Genomic DNA, 20,086 nt, shown 5'->3' on the forward strand with positions numbered 1-20,086 from the left:
TCTCATTAATGTCAGAGAATATTAATCATTAGTTGTAAACAGTGAGACATTTCAAAAATAGAAGTATTTTCTAATTCTGATATTTAAAAACCACTTGACCTTCATTTCAAAAAGTATAAATTTAGATTTATGCGTGCATAATAAATCAGGGGAATTAACAATTGGAAAATGAAAAATAAGAAAGATTCCTGGTTAAAAAAACTAACAAAAAATGGTGGAGCAAGGAAGATGAAAAATACGAAATTAGATAAATTTGTAATTCCAATTGTTTGAGTTCCGTTCCGTTTTGAGGGGAAAAAAATATTTAGATAATAATTGAAAGAAGAATTTAGATGATAAATGATGAAAAAAGAATATTATGAAGTTGCAATTCAGAGGAAAGAAATTAAAAGTTTTGGGTGAAGAGGAAAAAAGAATATTTAGAAAATGATGAAAAGTAACGAAGAAATCAAGAATTTAAAAGAAGTTGTAATTCAGAAGGAAAAACAAATTAGAAGAAGAAATAAAAAAATTCCAGGTATAAATATTAATAGGAAATGATGGAATAAAGGAAGACGAACAAGAGAATACCTGAATAAAATTGTAACTTACGGAAAAAGAATCCAAGTAAATTGATGAAAATATATATATATAAATTTGTGTACCTTTATTTTTATATTTAAAGTAGTTATAAGAACAAAAATCAACAATAATTCTTTTACTCATAAATTTAGTGTTAAACATTTATTTTTCATATATTTTCATGTTTTTTTTTGTAATTCTTAATTTAATTTTTGCTTGTATTGTTTGATTGTCTGGAGTTGAAAAGATGTGAATATTAACAGAAAATGATCGAATTAGGACCACAAGACCCCCATTTTGGTTTTGTATTTAAACGTTATACTCTTCATGTTACAGTTGGCTATAGTTTTCAAAGATATTTTTTTTTCTAGGTGTATAAACACCCAGTCGGGTAATAATATCTCGTAAACCTAGTCGGCTATTAATAATAATAATCTTAAAACGATACCGACAATTATATAACATTTGTAATCATGTTTAGCAAGTTGAGTACAAAAGCAGGACTGCAAATCTGTTGTCGACATACTTACGTCAATAAGTAGTGTGTCGTTGTGTTCAGATCAAACCCAAGGAGCTCGTAAAATGACAATATTAATTCCCAAACGACCCCATGCTGCATGTCTTAGATAACAAGCGCCTCCCTCTTTTATTGATTTTAAATCATAATGGAGTAAGTCATTGTTAGCAAATGTAATTATATAATAAATAATAGGGATTGTCGATATTTGTTTGGATTTCTTAAGATAATTCCCAAACGACCCCATGGTACACACATAATTTACCACCATATATTCAAAAGGATTTACTCTAATCATGTACCTATAAATTATATACTAATTTATAGATAGGTCCATGCTCTATTCTATAATAACTCTATTCATTTTTTTTTCTAATTTAAACAGGTTTGTTTGTATCTACAGTATAATCATTGTATTAATAATTATAATCTTAATTCCTTACTCCCAGTCTCTGTGTTTACGATTTCAAAGCAAGTATATAGTATACAAAAGAAGTAGTTAGTAATGTTGTAATGATGAAATTAGCTTAAATATATCATCACCTGAAACAAGAATTTACTTTGCGTCTCGACCAAAGACATTATTATTATTATTACATTGTACCATTGAGATGTACATCTCCCTAGTTGTGTACGTACAGTTGGCCTATAATCTTCAGTATTTTCAATATAGACCTTACAGTATGTTTGACACGGTGGTGTAAATTAGCATTTACAATTAGTTTCCATTTTTGGAACTAGGTGAGGTAAAGTTGTAGTCGTAAATGTAATTCTTGATATATTGTGCGCATTGAAGTCAATAAATTCTACTTAAATTTGACGAAAATAAATTATCTTGGGATAAAAAAACTAAAATAATTTTGAAATAGACCTATATTCTATATTTACATTTTAATGAGTGTACATTTTTTGTTTGATGAGTTTGTGACGAGCAAAACGTTCGAGTTCTGGTGACTCAAGATGGGGTCATTAACGACATGCAAGCCTGTGTTCATAACGGGACGTGAACAGTAGGCCTATGATCATTTGTGAAAAGCAGTTTGAAGGGTCTAATAACGACGGTTCAATCGCAGTCATGGCCTGAATTTTTGGCTCTAAAAGGCATGTCTAACATGCGCAGAATGTTATACAAGTAATTATGAGCCCAATGATTATGAGAACACATTTTTTAAAATGATCGCAAACTGTCTTTCTACAGTATACCGTTTTACAATGACAATAATTGAATTTGTAATTTTATGTAAAATACCTATAATTTTTTCTCTATTAATGATATATTAACAATACTATAATAAGAATAACATTTATTATTGTTTACAGAAAAATTCTACGTTATAACCTTTTCCTTCATAACACTACTAGTACTAATGTAGTAAAATAATATGTGTCTGATATATATCTAACATTCCGATCGTTATAAATTCCCAATGTGAAAATCATTCATTTTTCCGATGCTCTTAAAATGTAATAATTTATTACTGACAGTATTTTAATTTTATAGAGATTTATAATACAAAGTAGGACGCTTGTAACATTTATTTTAATGACTCGAGAATCGTTAATCAATCAATTGTCATCTTCTGTAAGTATAAGATCAAGGTTTTTCTGAATATTGGCCCAGGTATACTTATTTGCAGATTAATGGGGTTTAAAATAATTAGATTAGCCTAAAGCTCTGTCTACACTATCAAACTTTATGTCTAAAAAAAACTAGTTTAATAGTGTAGGCAGTAAAGCTCTACCTACACTCTCAAATTGGTAGTGATATCTCCAAATACGGAAGTGATATGACCCATATGGGCACATCATATTTTTTGTTGTCACATAAAGTTTGATAGTGTAGACAGAGCTTTATAATAGTTCTGGCTACAAAATGTATGACAGGAATGTTCTATTGTTGCATTACTATAAGTTATAGTATACGTATATCTTGTTGAATTGTACTGTGTTTCTACAGTATATGTAACCAGATGAAATATTCTTTTGAAAGAATTATACATTTTTGTATGTTACCTGGAAATTGAATAAAATAAAAAAAAAAATTAATAAAAAATACATGGCTGTTTTTCTTGTTGCTATATTTTATATGATATGTTCTTTAATATCTGAATTGTTCAATTAAGTTCAATTATGTTATTCAATTTGCCGTATTTTTATTTAAACTTAGGCTATGTGAAACGCATAGGCCTGATCGTAATTTAATTAATTCTACTATATAAATATATAGCGACTAAAAGTTAAATAAGGAAAATATCTCTTAAGTGTGATTACAGCCGCAAAATTAATCATAGATCCTATAGTAGAACCTGCAATGCACAATATGATTGAAATAACGAATTTGCCGTATCCGCTTAGGCCTATTCCATCTGTGTTAATTTCAACATGGAAAGCGTCTGACGACAGAAACATAATTATTCCGGTTATTAGTTAGATTGCAGGCTAATTACAATAATAATGTCTGGGTTTCTATGTAAAATACATAATACATTAATATTGATTATAAGCTAAAATAAACTTTCATCGTTTTTCGTAATACTAGGCCTACTATTATGGTATCACGTGGGAGCAAAAACCTGGAAAATGTCAATCAGTAGAAATATTTGTGGTGAGAACAAAGGAACGTTATAGAAAGTTAAAACACTATTGCTAATATTTATACATTATTATATAATATATTACAAATTGTATTACGTTAACGTAATTAACTAAATATTGGAGCGGATGATTACGTCATACCGTGACAGGTATTCGACGCCATTCCTTGGATAGACATGTAAATTTGCCTAGCAACAGATTCATGTTTATATAAGTCCAAGTAGGCGGGTGAACTTAGGAATATTAAGTCTCTTTCTATTCGTTCTTGTTTCTTGACTTTGTTTGCACTAAATATCTAAAATTAGGGTATCATGTTCGTAGACAAATCTGAAAACAACTTGTTTATTGACTGCCGCCTTTATTCGATGACCTCTGTTGTTTTCCCATGTAATCGATTTGCTTTGAATTCAATTGATTGGCGGGTTTTAAGATGTACTTGAAGAAAACAATTCTATTTGTCTTTGAGATTTTCGACTGTTAACTAGAAGTGCTTGAGGAAACTTACGCAAAAAGTACATTACGTTGTAGCCTATCCAATGGTAGCATTGTTTGCTTCTAATATAAATACCCATTCACAGTATAAAATATTGTGAGCATGCGCAGAATGCTGCGTACGCCTGAAATTTGCATAAAGCTGCATTCACATCAAACCCGACAGTTACATTTGTTTGTTTATAGTTATTTTGATAGTTATTGTCATGCTTTAATTAGAACAATCGACAGACTGTAGATTGTAGTTGTACAATAGATGGATTAAAATGTATTTATTCATTCAGCTTATTTTAAGTAAGGTGTACATATATCACAAGGTCTAGTATTTATAGGCCTAACAGGTTTTTTTAGTAGGTCACATGGATAATTCTTAAAAAGACTATAAAAGAAGGTGTCAGTTTTGGCACTAGGACGAAACGCAAGTAGTTTTACCAATCCCGGGTCGATTGTGGATTATCCGTCGAGTCGTAATATTATTTGGCAAATGACTACATCCTTGCGTTGCGTCCCAGTGGAAACACAGCTTTAATGTTTCTTATGCAAGTATATGTATATCTACTACCGGTATATATACTGCATTACTTGTAAGTTAAATAAATATATACTTCACAATATTTGTATGCACCTTCCTAACTTTATTCTTACAATATTATTTAGCCTCATCGACGATCAACCTCTTTGCCGCCAATGACGGAAGAATTGAATACAAAAACATCTAGAGGAAAACTGATTTCACAATCCATGGGGCCTACAATTGAGGTATTGTTAATTGAATATATTTTCCAATAACGTCACTCACATTAAGTGAATATTTTGGCATATGTTAGAAGTCTGTACGAATAATGACTGTAAACTTTGACTTGTATTGATAATTTAAAATGCATGTATACAAATTTAAAATCTTTTTTTTTCTCTTTTTTATTAGAATGGAGACACTTACGTGAAAAGTAAACGCAAAATAAGTCAGGAATCGAATCAAATGATCGTGACGCATTTACGGGTAAGTTGATTCCAAAGAATAACACATGACGCACACATCGTAACACCGACGTAAAATGTCGTGTCACGTCTGTCTAATATCTTTCTATTATTTAATATACTGAAACATTTTCTTTTTATCTTAGCGGAAGCTTCGACAACGTATGAATCAATGGTATGATGGTGCTTCATCGTTAAGTGATGATGAATCTACGTCGGAGATAAGTCGGATTCAATCACCAGCAAAGGTATATATACAGTCTTATATTTAGGCTCTCTAAAGAGCTTAAACACGCAGTATTCTAAACAATTAGTAGACCCTATCATTCGTTTTTCAACATATTAGAGAACTTTAGATTTTCCTAGAATCAAACAAAATTGTGTTGGAGAATCTTGTGAGGAAATACGTTCTAATACCCAGGGTTGTTTATGTATGCGAACAATACATAAACATAAATGAATTAGGTCGATATCGTTCATTTTTAAACGTCATTTTTCTTTTAGTTATAATAGGCGTACCCCAATTCGTTATTTAGTGTTTTATTTCTACAGAACATTTCAAGGCAAGATATCTTTCACAAGTATAATGATATTGGAGGCCGATTAAGTAAAGAAGGCTTTGCCAGAGATGGTCTTTATCCAATACCACGCCTACCATCAGAAAAAATTAGTCCAGAACTTATTAGTAAGTTTGGAAAACATCCTGATACGAAAGTATCTGACCGGCACCGAAGGGTTTCAGAAATAGCGTCTGCTGTTTTGATAAAAGGCAACAAAGAAGTTAGTTTAAATACAGGACTTGAACGAAGGTTGTCATTGGTGAAAAACTTCTCATATGATATTGATAAGAAAGATAAAAAACTTGACCCAATATGTGCATCTGATGTTAGCGTAGCGTCCTCAGATGGAACACAGTCCACTGCCAGCACAAGGAGCAATTCTTCTAGGAAAAAATCTTCGGGAACGGAGAGAAGTCTGTCACCACTTGATGCAAGTAATGTCGGCGGTACGCTTCCAGGAACACCAGTTAAACTTCCGGCGATATTAGTTGATTCTTCTCCTTTGAATAGTGACGTCTTACAGAATGATAACAGACAATTAGAAGATAGTGCTACTATAAATCAAGTATCATCACGCACAAGTCCAGTACCTGACCAGCATCCAAATATCCTAGATATTGATACGGTTGACGTAGTTGAGGAATTGGATTGGGAGGATGCGTTTCATTTGATTTTAAAAGGAAATGTGAATGTCCGCTGTCCGATTGATAAGAAAGTTGTAAATATCTACCTCGCTTCTACTTTTTCAGGTAAGGAAAACGGCTTTCGGTCACTGTAGCTAGCTGTGAAGGCGCTAGTTACACTCCGTTATGCGTGATTAATTAATAGAATGACGTAATTCATAAACGGTATTTAACTTTCTTTTACAGATTTCGTTGGTGAAAGATCTGCGATAATCAGTAAATCAGTTCCGCGCTTGCGACAGTATTGTCGTGACCGAGGTTTTGACTTTCAGCTTCGTGATCTCAATTGGGGTCTGAAAGATATCACCACCGATGATCATACGCTTACAGAACTTCGTTTGAAGGAACTAAAGAATTGCCAGCTGTCATCAAAGGGTCCGAATTTTATTGTAAGTTTTAGCAGTCAAAGTACTTGAAGAGTATAGGTCTATATTTAATATAGTTATGTTACGGTACTTAGTTCAATGCGCTTAGTAGTCTTCTCACTGCTCCGCCTGGGCTGCTTTGGTAAGATTTTGGATAAGGTCTTTATTTTTGGTGCAATTTGTTTCGTGATATAGTCTATTATTTGTTTATAAAACAAATAGCAATGTGTACAAAAATGCAACAATCTTTCAAAAATGTATATTATTCTAATTAGATTGAGGCTGTTTCTGTTATCACTGTTACTTATAAAGCATCGATTTGATCTAAGACCTATACATTAAAACCTATAGTATTGATCTTCTCTGCTTGAAATATGCACACCTTTTTTCTTCTCTGCGATAACTAAGATTGTATTAATTTTATAGGCCTTACTTGGGCAGAAATACGGACAGTTACCATTGCCCTCAGCAATTACAGTGACGGAATACAAAGCGATACTGAACGGTCTTCAACAAGAAAAAGATTTTTATATTAAGCTATATAGACCTTCAAAACAACTGACAGAAAACGGGTATGTTCATTTTGATTTATTTAAATATCCAAAGTTGACTGCGCCTTCTTTGTAAATATTTTAAACAGGCGGGATTGGGCTCGCCGTTCCTCTTTGATACTCGTTCCAGTCGCCGTTTTAGATCCAGTATGGTGGACCTAGAGTGACATAGCTATACATTATTACGTAACCAATGGCATTTTCAAAAATTGCCCTCCTTGGCAAGATAAGACATTTAAGATAGTTATAAAATACATTTAGTACCTAAAATACTATAAAACCACATTAAAAAACATAATTAAAAAGTTCTCTTATATTTCGAATTAAAAGTGTGTAGTGCGTGTGGAACAAAAGATAATTTAAAACGTGATTTTTATAAATAAATCAAATTTTTTCATAATTTGCTACACAGGGACGACATGCTTGAAGTTCCTTCACAAAATCCAAATGGGTTTATCAATAATGTAGTAGCTGCATTTGCACATAAAATGAGTGAAAATACAACATCACAGGGTTTCCGATCAAGAGCTGGTTCATTTAAGTCTACGGGGCAGCCATCAAGAAGCAGGTCAAATTCCTTTAATGTCAGTCCATCAAGAAGAACGTCTAGATCCAGACAAGCATCAAGATCCAGATCAGGGTCGTTCAATTCTCAACCAGAAAATAAGTAAGTTCAATTCAATTCAAGAAACATTTATTGACCAAAACTATAACTTCATAACAATGGTTGGCATATAATATATATATATATTCGAGAGACTACAAAAGGCCCAATGGGCCTGTCGCTGTAGTCCCTCTTTACATACAAATAATAATACAACATTTGGTACAGTCTCTACTAATAAAATGTTGTAACGGGAAAGAGAAATTCAACTAAACGGCTAGTGATATTGAGCAGATTGAGAAAAAGAAGTAAGCAATGGTGCTAACCGGGAATCGAACTTTTCTTTAACAATGGTTGAAATGTAAATGATCATAGTAGGTGGTATGTTAATAGTTTACTATTTTTATGGGAGTTTACAGGAAAAACAATTCTAACAGTAATTATTTTAAAAATAATTATTATTTTTTATTAGTAATTATATTAATAATAATACCGTATAATAATGTATTTTATATATTTCACATTAATGCTGCATCAGGCGATCATCTTCCAAACGAGCCACCAAATTCAAAGTTACAGCAAAGAAAGTAGTAAATACGCTTCGGTTCTTCAATAGTTCAGCAGATGATGGAAATAAATGGTAGACATGCAGAAATAGTCATTCACATTGTTAAAATATGCACTTATTTGTATTAATATATGTCGTTTGTATTGTATGTTTCTGTAATTTGTATAAATTGATACAATTGTCTGGTTAGAGGTGTAATATATCATTTCTTATTCTATGGGAATAATATTTTCTCTCAAGGCTATATTTTTCCTCGAAAAAAAATATAATTCCCTCGGAGGATATCAAATGTTATACTGTATTACAGTGTAGCAGTGCACTGTATGACTTACCTTTACCTGTTTCCGCAGCCAAAAATTAACCGATAAAGTTCCTGTATAAACGGGATTTAACCGATTCCGCTCGAGAAAAATTAACCAATAATTATCTCATTCAAATCAGATAATTATCAGCTAATGCGACAACCTTTGACGTGAAGGACAAATCGTTGCGCTGTGATTGGGCTTATGGTTGTTCAGTAATGTCTGATCATGCACACTTTGATAATTTTTGTATTCATTCACTCATTCAAATTAACATTTAGTTCTTTCAAAACAAAATAATCAAAACAGATTAATAAAGAAAGAAGTGTCTTTAAAAAAATGGTAATATATTTCTTTGAGTTTTGAACGTGGCAAGATCCCAAAAATGTAACATTAAAAAGGAAAAACCAAGAAAAAACTTGTTGTGTTGGGCAAGCCATAAGATATTAATAATAATAATAATAATAATACTCTTTCGTATGCGGAAACGCGACCAACCATTTGTTTCTGTTATTGCTGTGTCACTTGTTTACATTATAATTATAATTTAATTGCTACTATTTTACTTTCATAAAATCAGCACAATCGTGTTTAAAGATAATCATGACTTTCTAACTTTTTGAATGTATGTAATGTTATAATAATGTATAAAGAATTTATGTACAAACCAAATCCACACTATTGTTTGTAAAACAATGCTCATAACTTTATTTGTTAATTCTATCAACTGTGTTTAAGATACTGAAGAGTGCTTTCTTGAACAATATTTAGGAGGATAAATAAAGTTATTGTGTATACAGCAAAGAAATGAAAGAGTTTGCAATTGATCTATATGTTTTGCTAAACAACATTATTTATTTATTTTAGTACAGATGAATATGAATCTGAAATCAAAGAAGAGACAGTTGATGATTCAAAAGAGAAGGCAGCTGAGCGAAAATACGAGTCTGATGCTAGTTTAGTAAACACGTGGTATAAACTTGATGAAAACACCATTCCTCATGTCTATAGGTTGCAGTCTATAAGGTAACATTGTTGCATTGTGTTTTTTTTTTGTATTTTATAAAGCGTAGTTAGTACTGCGCATGCTTGGAATGGAATCGGCCATGTACGCTTTCACGACTATGACGATTATCAAGATATGATCCATTCAAATGGCTGTATGCATAGCAATTATGTTTGTTGTTTTTGTCATTGTTATATGCAGAGGAAAAAAATTGGGGAAAAAAAGTTTCTTTACTAACCTTTTATTTCAGCTCTCAATTTAAAGACTTCACCAGTCAAGATAAACAGAAAAAACAGAGAGCGTTGAACCAATGGAAAGCAATTCAGAAAAAGCTTCAAGATATTATAAGCAAAATGCTGAAAAATTGCATCAATACTGAAGATAGGAGTCGTGAGTTTTACACATCTGGTAAGCTAAATTGAGTACTTTATTGCTTTAAAATGAAATGTACTGCAGTTTTGCCAAATTCACATGGATCGAAATTTTACCGGAAGAAAGGGACATTTCATTACTCGTAACATATTCTTAAAAAATAGTAAATAAAAATGTATACATATTAATATGTACTTATGTTTGCACCTTATTGATAAATAATGATATACCTACAGTACAAAGCAATCTCAATGTTTATTGAAATATCTTGTTACACCAGTTTTGGAACGGGAGGTTCAACAAGGTCTTCTAAATCCTGACGTCGATACAAAAGTTAAGGTCCAGTGCTTTCAAAGAAGGTTTGAAAATATCAAACAACATTTACAAGATTTCTCTGCTAAGGAGTACATTGATCTACTGCCGATGAAAGCTGAGAGTGATACAGCGCTTGCGCAGAAAACAGAAGACTTAATTGATAACAGAATTATGCAAAGAGTAAGTAAAAAAGTACAGCATGCTTATTACCGTTAAAGCTTGGTTCCCGCTAGGACACAACGCAAGCGCAACGTTAAGTGATTTGACCAATCACAACCGATGGATTTATTTGAACTACCGCTTGTCATTGGTTAACTCGCTTGCGTTGCACCTACATCCTTGCGTTACGTCACTACTGAGAACCATGCCTTATGAACGAGATATCTTGTATTTATATTACGGTAGAAACTCTATCAAAAAGAAAACGTTAGCAAAGTGTATCTCAACAAAGTTGGTCGAAGAAATACGATTTTGAAATACTCTTTTCTCTTGGTTTGTCAGTAAAAGTAGTGGATAGTTTATAATCTATTATATCTGCAGTAATTCTGTTCTGCAGTAATTATGTATTACTGTAAGGTAGTCAATGATTTATCAGCAAGATACCAACAGAATGACACATTTGTAGCTTTACACTTTCCTTTCATGATCTGCTTCCCAAACTTTTTTTTGTGACGCTGTAATATGTTGTGTTTCAATTCTATTTAATCTCTCTAATGTAAATGCACTTTATTAACAGACTGAACAATACTTTGCCTCAAACTTTAATGAGGCACATTAACTTAATCAGATTATACAAAATACGTTTAAATAAAAATAAACTAAAGTAAAAACCTTATAAACACATAAACATTTTTTTATTCAAACCGAAATATCATTCATGATAATAATAATGATTTTTTTTTTCAAATAAAATTAGATAAGCTTAAATAACCTCCACACGTACAATGTATCGTGGGACCGGGACGGAATCAACCCTGAAGCCAACCGCAGTCACAAACATTATTTGGAAAAGTTATCAAATGAATTACATGATTCGCTTAAAGTCAAAATAGACGCCATGGTGTTTTCAGAAGGTTGTATTACATTTGGAAACTCCTTCCAGTTATATGAAGAACTTTCCCAGCACGTTAACTATATTCACGAGAGGTAATTCATTTAACTATTTTGTATTATGTACGGAATGGCATCATTGACGAAATCTTTGAATTTTGATTTCAAATGTTTTTCCATTCACAGAACGAGTAGTTTCTTTGGGTTTGGTGATGTTCTAACTTGTATAAAGGAACACTTATGTAATGGTGAAAATCAAGTGACTGTACTGCATGGGAAAGCTGGCTGTGGAAAGTCAAGCCTGATGGCTAAGGTGTCACTATTGTTACCTTCTTGGAACAAAGGGTATGTTATGATAGCAAATTACTGTAAATTTATAAATTATACTTATATTATGCTATTTGAAATTTATAAAACGTGTACTCGAGAAAAACGCGTTCTACATTACAATAACGGGAGTTGTAAACCCGATGCCATCATTTACCGCTCAGTATATAATATATATATATAATTGATGATTTCAGAAAATAAAACAAGTAAATTCACGAAGCAATTTTAACTTTACAGTAACTATGATTTTCAGTGCCCGTTGAGCCTACAATTCATTAGTCTTACAATGTATCTTGTACTTGTTCTATAGACCGCAACCTGCTATAATAACGAGATTCATTGGAACGACAAGCTACTCAGAAATACCTCGTTGTTTACTCAAGAGTCTGTGTAATCATATTTCCAATATATATGATCTAGATCCGGAAACAATACCACAGGTAATTATTAATAATCACTATTAATCACATAGGATTTTCAATAAAACTCTAAAACAAAGTTGGCTAGATCCATCTTTTCAAATATTTCCATTTTCTAAAAAAGGTTTGGTCTCAAATGATTGTATTCATCGTGTACACGTTTGTGAGATATTTTCATTTCCCTAAATTGGTCATTCGATTATGTGATTGTTTTTGTACAAGACGGTGCCGCATTCTTTCTTCTCCATTTCTTCAAAACATCAGCCTAATTCTGGTCAGGTTATCTGTATCGAACTTACGTTTCATTTCAGGATTATTTTGCATTGATGAATGATTTTACAGGAAGGTTGCAAGCCGCAAATCACGAGCGCCCTCTTGTAATCTTTCTCGATGGTCTCCATCAAATGTCACCCGAAAGTTTGACAACGGGCGAAGGTTGGCTACCGAAGAATCTCCCGCCAAACGTCCAACTCGTGTTATCGTGCGCAGACGACGACTCGTGCACCACTTTTAAATCCATCAAGGTATTGTCTTTGATACGATAGCAATGATTTTGGGACTGTAAAGAAGAAGATTATTTATAGATATTTTACAAAAATTAATTTGCGCATGCGTATAAGCCTTATTCGCTATTATCACTTATTCGCTATAACAACAAGATTACCCTTTAGTTGCTAGATTTTAATTTACCGTCATATTTTCGTAAATATGTCTTAAAGGCGATGTAGCTAAACATTTATGAACTGATAGAGTTTTTTTCCTATAATTTACACTTGATATTTTACCTATCAATCAATAGTATCATTATAATTCTATAATCCACAGAAACAATTTCCGTCTGCAAATTATGTACATGTACCGGACTTAGCAAAGAAAGATATTAACAATATCCTACAGTATCGTCTATCAGTGGAAAACAGAATGCTCACAGAGGAACAGATGAAATATTTAATGGAAAGCGTTCTTGAAAACCCAACTCATCTGTATCTGAAAATGGCAATACAAGAAGCACTGTCATGGAAAAGCTACTCGGTGCTCAAAGACATGCGTTTAGGGAGTACGACAAAAAAGCAGATTAATGGTAATACTGTACTAGTATATTTTAATGTCTCTAATAAGCGACCAATTGCGCGTTCAAAAGTAGTTGCTTGCAAATTGTATTTTTCCAAATTTTAGCTTCGCATGTTGCTTGGCTGGATTACGTTCTTGCTAGTCATCGGTGTTGAAACTGAATTACCTTTATCTTGCCTTTCAATTTTAAGGAACCCAGTGTCAGGTTGTCAACTCCACTTTCTAAGCCTCAAATGAGACTTACAGTAGTTTATAAGCACGATAAATTATAAAGTAGTTTCCATAACTGTAATTGGCAAGTTCGCTGGTGAAAAAAGATATTTATAACGATAAATAGACTTGCCCCAAGGGTGTATTCATTGTTCATTTATTTTTATTTCGATTTTTGTCAGAAAATACATAGTATACGTATGAAACGCCATATGTGTCAAAATATTTATCTTTTTATTAATTTTTGCAGCCAGTACGGGTATGTTAACATTGTACCTACAATTTTGTACAATATCAACTAAAGGAAATGTTTTATTTTTCCTCTTAGCATTTTTCTTGCGGTCGGAGCAGTGTGTTGGTGAGCCCATTGTACGCAGGGCTTTAGGATACCTCACGGCATCTAAATGTGGTCTCACTGACAACGAAATAGAAGATCTTCTTTCCTTAGATAATGCAGTAATTGAAGATGTTGCGAGTGCAAATGGAACCACATTGTACCGTTTTCCACCAGTCTTATGGTCTAGCTTAAAAGACTTGCTTTATCCATATCTCATGAAAAGCACCTGTTGTGGGGTGCCACTTTACAGGTGGAGGTACCACCTGTTTAAAGAAGTAGCAACAGAAAGGTACGGTGTTTACAACCCTTTTCATTCAATTCACATCCCTGTCCATTCTATTCACATTTATTCAGAAATATATAGTTACATTGTTACATACAAATTGCAAAGATCTTGCAGAGAAAAGTCTATTTTCTGTAGTCTTAAGGCCCTTAGAAAAAAAAAGAAAATAACAAAAATCACGAAGAAGACGACTTTTCTGACGGTATTGCTAACATAAAGACTTATAACTACATTTTCAGAAATGTTATATTTTCTAATTATAAGATATCCAGTGCTACCGAAATTCTTCAAAATGTCTTAATTACATGTACGGTAATATTAACATTGTTTTTTTTTATTATTCTTTGGCCAACCATCAGGTACCTTCTTTCTAAAGACAAAGCACCATCTTATCACCTGATACTTGCCGAGTATTTTTCTGGTAGATGGTTTGACACACCAAAACCTTGCAAGTCCACTGAAAAGGGAAAACTACGGTTCGTAGATTCACAGGCATTGAGTTACACCAACAGTTTAACTTCAGGTAGCTTTACACTTTCCTTTAAACTTTCGTGTCTTGGTCCGCTTACAACCTGACGCTGTACTATGTTGTGGTCAGATGTTAATTCATTTCATTTAGATATATTTAGTATAGAAACGTACTTTGTATCAAAATGACTTGCTTCAATACAATAACTTCAGGACTAAACTATTTTTTACAAAATGTTATCGCACAGGGCAATTTAAAGATATATTATTTTCCACTTGAAAAAATAATTTTGTTGTGGAGTACCGTATGCCATTTAAAAAAAGCCATGAAAATTGTAATTTAAAGCAAAAATAGTTAAATTTGGTCGGATTTAACGGTCTATTTTGTGAAAACATTATTTTTCCCGTGGCCTATTCAAAGTCTGAATTTTTTAATCTTCATTTTCATGTTTTTAGAGGACAATACAGTTTAATGCCATGATTTTTTGTAACATTTGTGAATTTAACTGTGTTACAGGTGTATCAAATATGTATTACAACTACCGTAAGCTACACGAGCTACCGTATCATCTTTTAAATGGCAAGCGAATGGACCTTCTTAAATCAGACGTATTGTTGAACTTTGAATGGACGTTGGCAAAACTAAAAGCAGTGTCTTTACAAGATGTTCTGGATGATCTCCACAGTGGCCTTGCAAGTGAACCAAATGTTATGGAGTTACGTCTAATCAGTGAAACATTACAACTGTCCGTCAATGCGTTGAGGAAGAACCCGAACCAATTAGCTTCTCAACTAATAGGAAGATTGCATAATATAATATTGAACGACAAACCAATGTCAATTGGAGACCCGAAGAAGTACCCTCTTATTGCTGTTATGTTAACTCAAGCTACCAAGTCACCGACTTCTGCTTTAATACCATCGGTCACATGTTTGACACCACCAGGAGGCGTACTATATGATCTTCTTGCGGGTCACACTGACTTTATAACGGCACTGACAACTACCACTGATGGCCTAGAGTCTATCACAGCATCACATGATGGGACTCTCAAACTCTGGGATCTTAGAAGTCGAAAGGTTTTAAAAACCATCGAAAATGTTGGAAAGAAGGTAAGTGATTACTAAAACTTTTTTATTTAAAAAAGAAACACAGAAGGTTTTATGTAATAATACAGGTTGAACATTTAAATTCATGGACATTTACTAGACTATATTTTCATTATGGGGCATTTATTATCGTGGCATGTGTACAGTAATCAATATGTCGTTTTTTATAGGTTGATTCAGTCCACGTGTGCATGAATAACTTCTATGTCGTCACAACCGAAGAGATGCTAATTAAGATTTGGAATATTCATCAGGGTATTTGCATAAAGGTCATGGACGAATTTATTGACCCTGCTATTATTACTTCTGCTGGAATGGAACAAGAGTACCTCGTTGCTTTTTTTAACGGTTCAAATGTCATGAGGTCATGGGACTTGAGAGATGATTACAAAATGCTTAAAGAAATCCAAATAGAAGACGAAGCAATCCATAAAGACGGATCATTGTGCATATCTAAAAATTCCTGTGGAGAAAAAGTCTTTTTTGCGTTTCGAAGTGATAACAAGGCAAAGGTACTGAATACAATTTCGGGAAACACGGTATGTAAAACAACATAAGATCATTATATCATATTTATGTAGGCTTAATTTTTACTTTATTATTAGGTAGTTATATAAAAATAATGAATGTTTATGGGGCCAGGTACCTAGGCCATTCACAAAAGCAGTGCTTCTAAATTCCGAAATTTAATATACAATGTAAACAATTTATTTTATTTTATTATTTTCTTTTTCATGTTTTTGGGCCAATAACTAGTTAGTTTAATGCTGATTTTGGAACGACGATACACACAGATTACAAATTAACAGTATACTATTATATTTATATTCTATTTAGGTACATTGCTTACGCACAACTGGAGAATCTGCATCAATTACTGCACTTGGAGTTTCACGTGAATATTACGTCATAGCATGCCGTTACCAGTACATGAAGCTTTCTGAAATCCATCATCTTGAACTATTTGAAAACACCAGTGGTCAGTACCTACGCTGCATCAAAGGTAGAACAATACATTCCCTTTTTCTTTTCTTTGTCCGCATCAATCTTCATCTCATCGGATAGGCCTACTGTATAGCGTCTACTGACACCATCTAGAGTAGCCCTTTTTATTGTGGCTGTGACACGATTAGTTCCACACGCGCCCGGAGAATATGTACATAGTACAGTACTATTGGTATTTGTCGCAGCCAGACAAAAGATCATAGGAAATGGTACGAATTCCTATCTTGAAAAGGCGAGCCCAATGTCGTTAGATTGCGTTGGTTAGATGTAAGTTGATACAGAGTTTGCGGTACACCACGTCATATATTAGTTCTGAAAAGAACTGTTGAGTTTCTCGACGTTTCGATCAATATGCTTTAATCGTCGTCAAGAGAGAGAATGATGATGTAAGTTAATATTTAGGAGTTATGTGGCAATGGTTGGGTCTGTTTTCGACACATAATACCGTATCATGAGAATCGACTGAATGATGAACACACGTTTTTACCTTTTTTTTCAAAGGCTGTACACAAGACACAATAGATGAACTATACATAAACAAGATGGGATCACACGCGCTAAGTCTGTGTTATTCGGCACAGTCGAATGCTACTGATGTTGCTGTATTCAACCTGGAAACAGATGACCACAAGCATCTTGCACGACACGCTCAGGTAAACTTTTAATCTATATATAAATTTACGTAAGGGCAAAATTCGGTAAATCGCGCGTTATTTCTAGAATGTTTACTCGATGGTATATAAAGTTGGTTCGTACTTTCGGTACTGATTTTAACCACCTGATATAACCCTGTTTACTAATTAAATTGAGTTCGATAATTAGTTATTGACGATTAAAACGAATTTAGGTTCAACGATTTGCCCCAAATAGGGGTGTTTTTCGATCGCGGTATACACTGTCTAATGGATGTCTATACCGCTAGTTAACACTACTGTATGCTGTGGTATCATAGTATATTACTGGGTTTTTTTCATTCTAAATATTAATGATTATAAAACAAAGTAATGTGAACGTAAATATTAAACTCTATCGTGTTTAAATCGTACATTTCTCTTATGTATTTGTATAACAACAGGTTTCAACCATGGGAACATGTGTGAATCTCAGCTATTGTTTAACAGCATCGAAACGGGACAAAGCATTGCGTATATGGAATTTTACTAAATATGTGAACGAGCGTGAATCTGGAGATGGCAAGAATAAGAAAAGAGATGGAATATCTGCCATCGTGCCAATGATTGATAACTCTAGATACGTAGTCGCCAAAACCATCAACAACGGCCCACTGTCAGTCTGGAACGTCGTAAAAGGAAGATGCGCCGATAAAGCCGTTCGAATTGAAAGAGGACTCGGTGACCAACATGACGTGGTGCTCATTCGAAACAATAAGGCTATCATTCTGTCCGATAAAGGTATGTCCACTGTGAGTGACAAGCAGCAATTTGTATTTCAGACGGTTTTTATGTATGATCTACGACTGAAAAAGTATTTGAGAAAGTTAAATCAGGTTTTTATTGTACCGTCACCAGCGCATGAGTACAGGATCCTGGAAGATGATTCACTGATGGGTATGTCAGAAAATCGGGATCACTTGATTGTTTGGAATCTCGAAAATGGTCATATCAAATACAGGATTAAGACAAAATTCCGCGAGCTAGAAAGACAGCGAGTATTAAATCACGAAGAAGGAAAGCCGAAGTGGAGGAAGAAACGTGAAACCACGGCGAAGATGTTGCCATGGGACCGGAGAACTGAAACAACAATAGCAAGACAAAAACGAAGAGATGAAGAGATGGATGAAGATAAGAAGCGAATGGACGATCTTAGAAAAGAGAAGGAAAACGCAATCGAGCAATTCGTTATGAGTAAAGATGAAAAAGTTATCGTATGTTCTTATTTTGCACACCATATGTGCGTGTTCGACGTTGAATCACAGACGCACACGCAGACATTAGAAAATGATAACTCAATGCTATTTCTGTATAATGCATCAATAACAAGCAAAGGAACGCACCTTGTCCATGCAAACTACGATGATCTGGAAAAGGTTAGCTATGTAACATTATGGGATCTTGAGACAGGGCAAGTAAAGAAACGTCTAAAGAACGAACCTAACGTATGTTGCATTGGACTGAACGACCTCGCTAATAGGGTGCTCTTTGGAAACGACAAGAACATCTTAAAGATTTGGGATGTTCGTGGTCGTAAATCCAAATTAAGGAAATTAAAAACACCAGGACTAGAATTAACATTACAAAGTAAAGTGTTTATGATTGAGGATGGCAAACGAGCGGTGGTTTTCAGTAATGACGTTACGCTGTGGGATTTGGATGAAGGATCTCCATTGGCGATGTTCTCACCGGACATTAGCATCACTTGTGTCGATGTCGTCATGGATGGTCAGCTGATTGTGTTGGGATTACACGACACTTCGGACATAGTAACGTTACGTTTAAAGGGACGTAATATAAAATTTTTAGATTTCAAAAACAGTGCTAAGTCACAGGAACTATTTGGTGAAACGACTGGTGATACATCAGACGAGGATTCGTCGTCAGATGATGTAGATAAGTCTATTACTGAATCCACATAATGTGTGGGTCCGCCGAAAAGGACGCAACACATCAAGGCAGCGACGTAAAAGTGACAATCATCTTGCGTAGTAGACACACAGTGTCGAAAATGTCGTTTTTCATCGATTGCGGCAATGTACAAAAAATGAAATCCGTTTGATTTTACGTAGAAGAGTGTAAAGGAAACTAGGCGGCCATCGACCGGGGTCTTTGCTGAGCCATCCTTAATGGTTGATCCTATACCAGAACTAGTCCTAGCCAAACTTAATATTATAGTAGAACCCCTTTAAATGGAGTTTCTACCGTTATTGTAATTTATAATAATGTAATAAATATTGTAAGTAGGCCTATGTTGGAGAAAAACAAGTTTTAGAAATTCAATAAACAATATTTAAAAATTCGTGGTCACAATTTTTCGAAAATTTGCCAAATACCCTTTTAATTGACATATTGACCTGCGCAGAATCACATAATTTGGTCTGCGAATGTGACCTCAATATAATACATATTTTAAATAGTCGAATAGTCGGTACATATAGAGTTCTGCGCATGTTACCTCTATATATTTTAAATAGTCGATATTTGACCATTTTTCGAAAAAATCTTTGTACTGTAGTACAGGAAAATTTTCGAAATATGGCCAAAATTCCACCCATTTTTAAATATTGACATGCGCAAAATCACATAGTGTGTTCTGCGCATGTTACCTCAACACGTATTTTAAATAGTCGATATTTAAAATATTGAAATGCGCAGAATCA

General features: G+C 33.6%; 1 protein-coding gene across 1 annotated transcript; it reads left to right on the forward strand.

The window, feature by feature from the left end:
- Positions 1 to 4,906: 4,906 nt before the first annotated feature.
- Positions 4,907 to 19,854, forward strand: LOC140055467 (uncharacterized). The gene is made up of 23 exons (XM_072100806.1): positions 4,907 to 4,924; positions 5,091 to 5,165; positions 5,290 to 5,391; positions 5,696 to 6,452; positions 6,573 to 6,775; positions 7,178 to 7,323; positions 7,715 to 7,969; positions 9,644 to 9,802; positions 10,033 to 10,190; positions 10,435 to 10,680; positions 11,026 to 11,090; positions 11,386 to 11,615; positions 11,706 to 11,864; positions 12,160 to 12,289; positions 12,580 to 12,792; positions 13,094 to 13,349; positions 13,878 to 14,175; positions 14,529 to 14,692; positions 15,155 to 15,750; positions 15,918 to 16,286; positions 16,585 to 16,750; positions 17,254 to 17,405; positions 17,828 to 19,854. The coding sequence occupies exons 1-23, from the start codon at positions 4,907 to 4,909 to the stop codon at positions 19,343 to 19,345; spliced, it is 6,435 nt and encodes a 2,144-aa protein (XP_071956907.1). The 3' UTR covers positions 19,346 to 19,854.
- Positions 19,855 to 20,086: the final 232 nt, after the last annotated feature.

This window comes from Antedon mediterranea, chromosome 7 (assembly GCF_964355755.1).
Source record: "Antedon mediterranea chromosome 7, ecAntMedi1.1, whole genome shotgun sequence".
Classification (NCBI taxonomy): domain Eukaryota; kingdom Metazoa; phylum Echinodermata; class Crinoidea; order Comatulida; family Antedonidae; genus Antedon; species Antedon mediterranea.

Bases quoted from the DNA above. Each gene is read 5' to 3' on its own strand.
- LOC140055467 (XM_072100806.1), top strand. The intron at 5,392-5,695 runs GTATATATACAG...TTATTTCTACAG, and splicing joins GGATTCAATCACCAGCAAAG to AACATTTCAAGGCAAGATAT. The intron at 14,693-15,154 runs GTAGCTTTACAC...ACTGTGTTACAG, and splicing joins CACCAACAGTTTAACTTCAG to GTGTATCAAATATGTATTAC.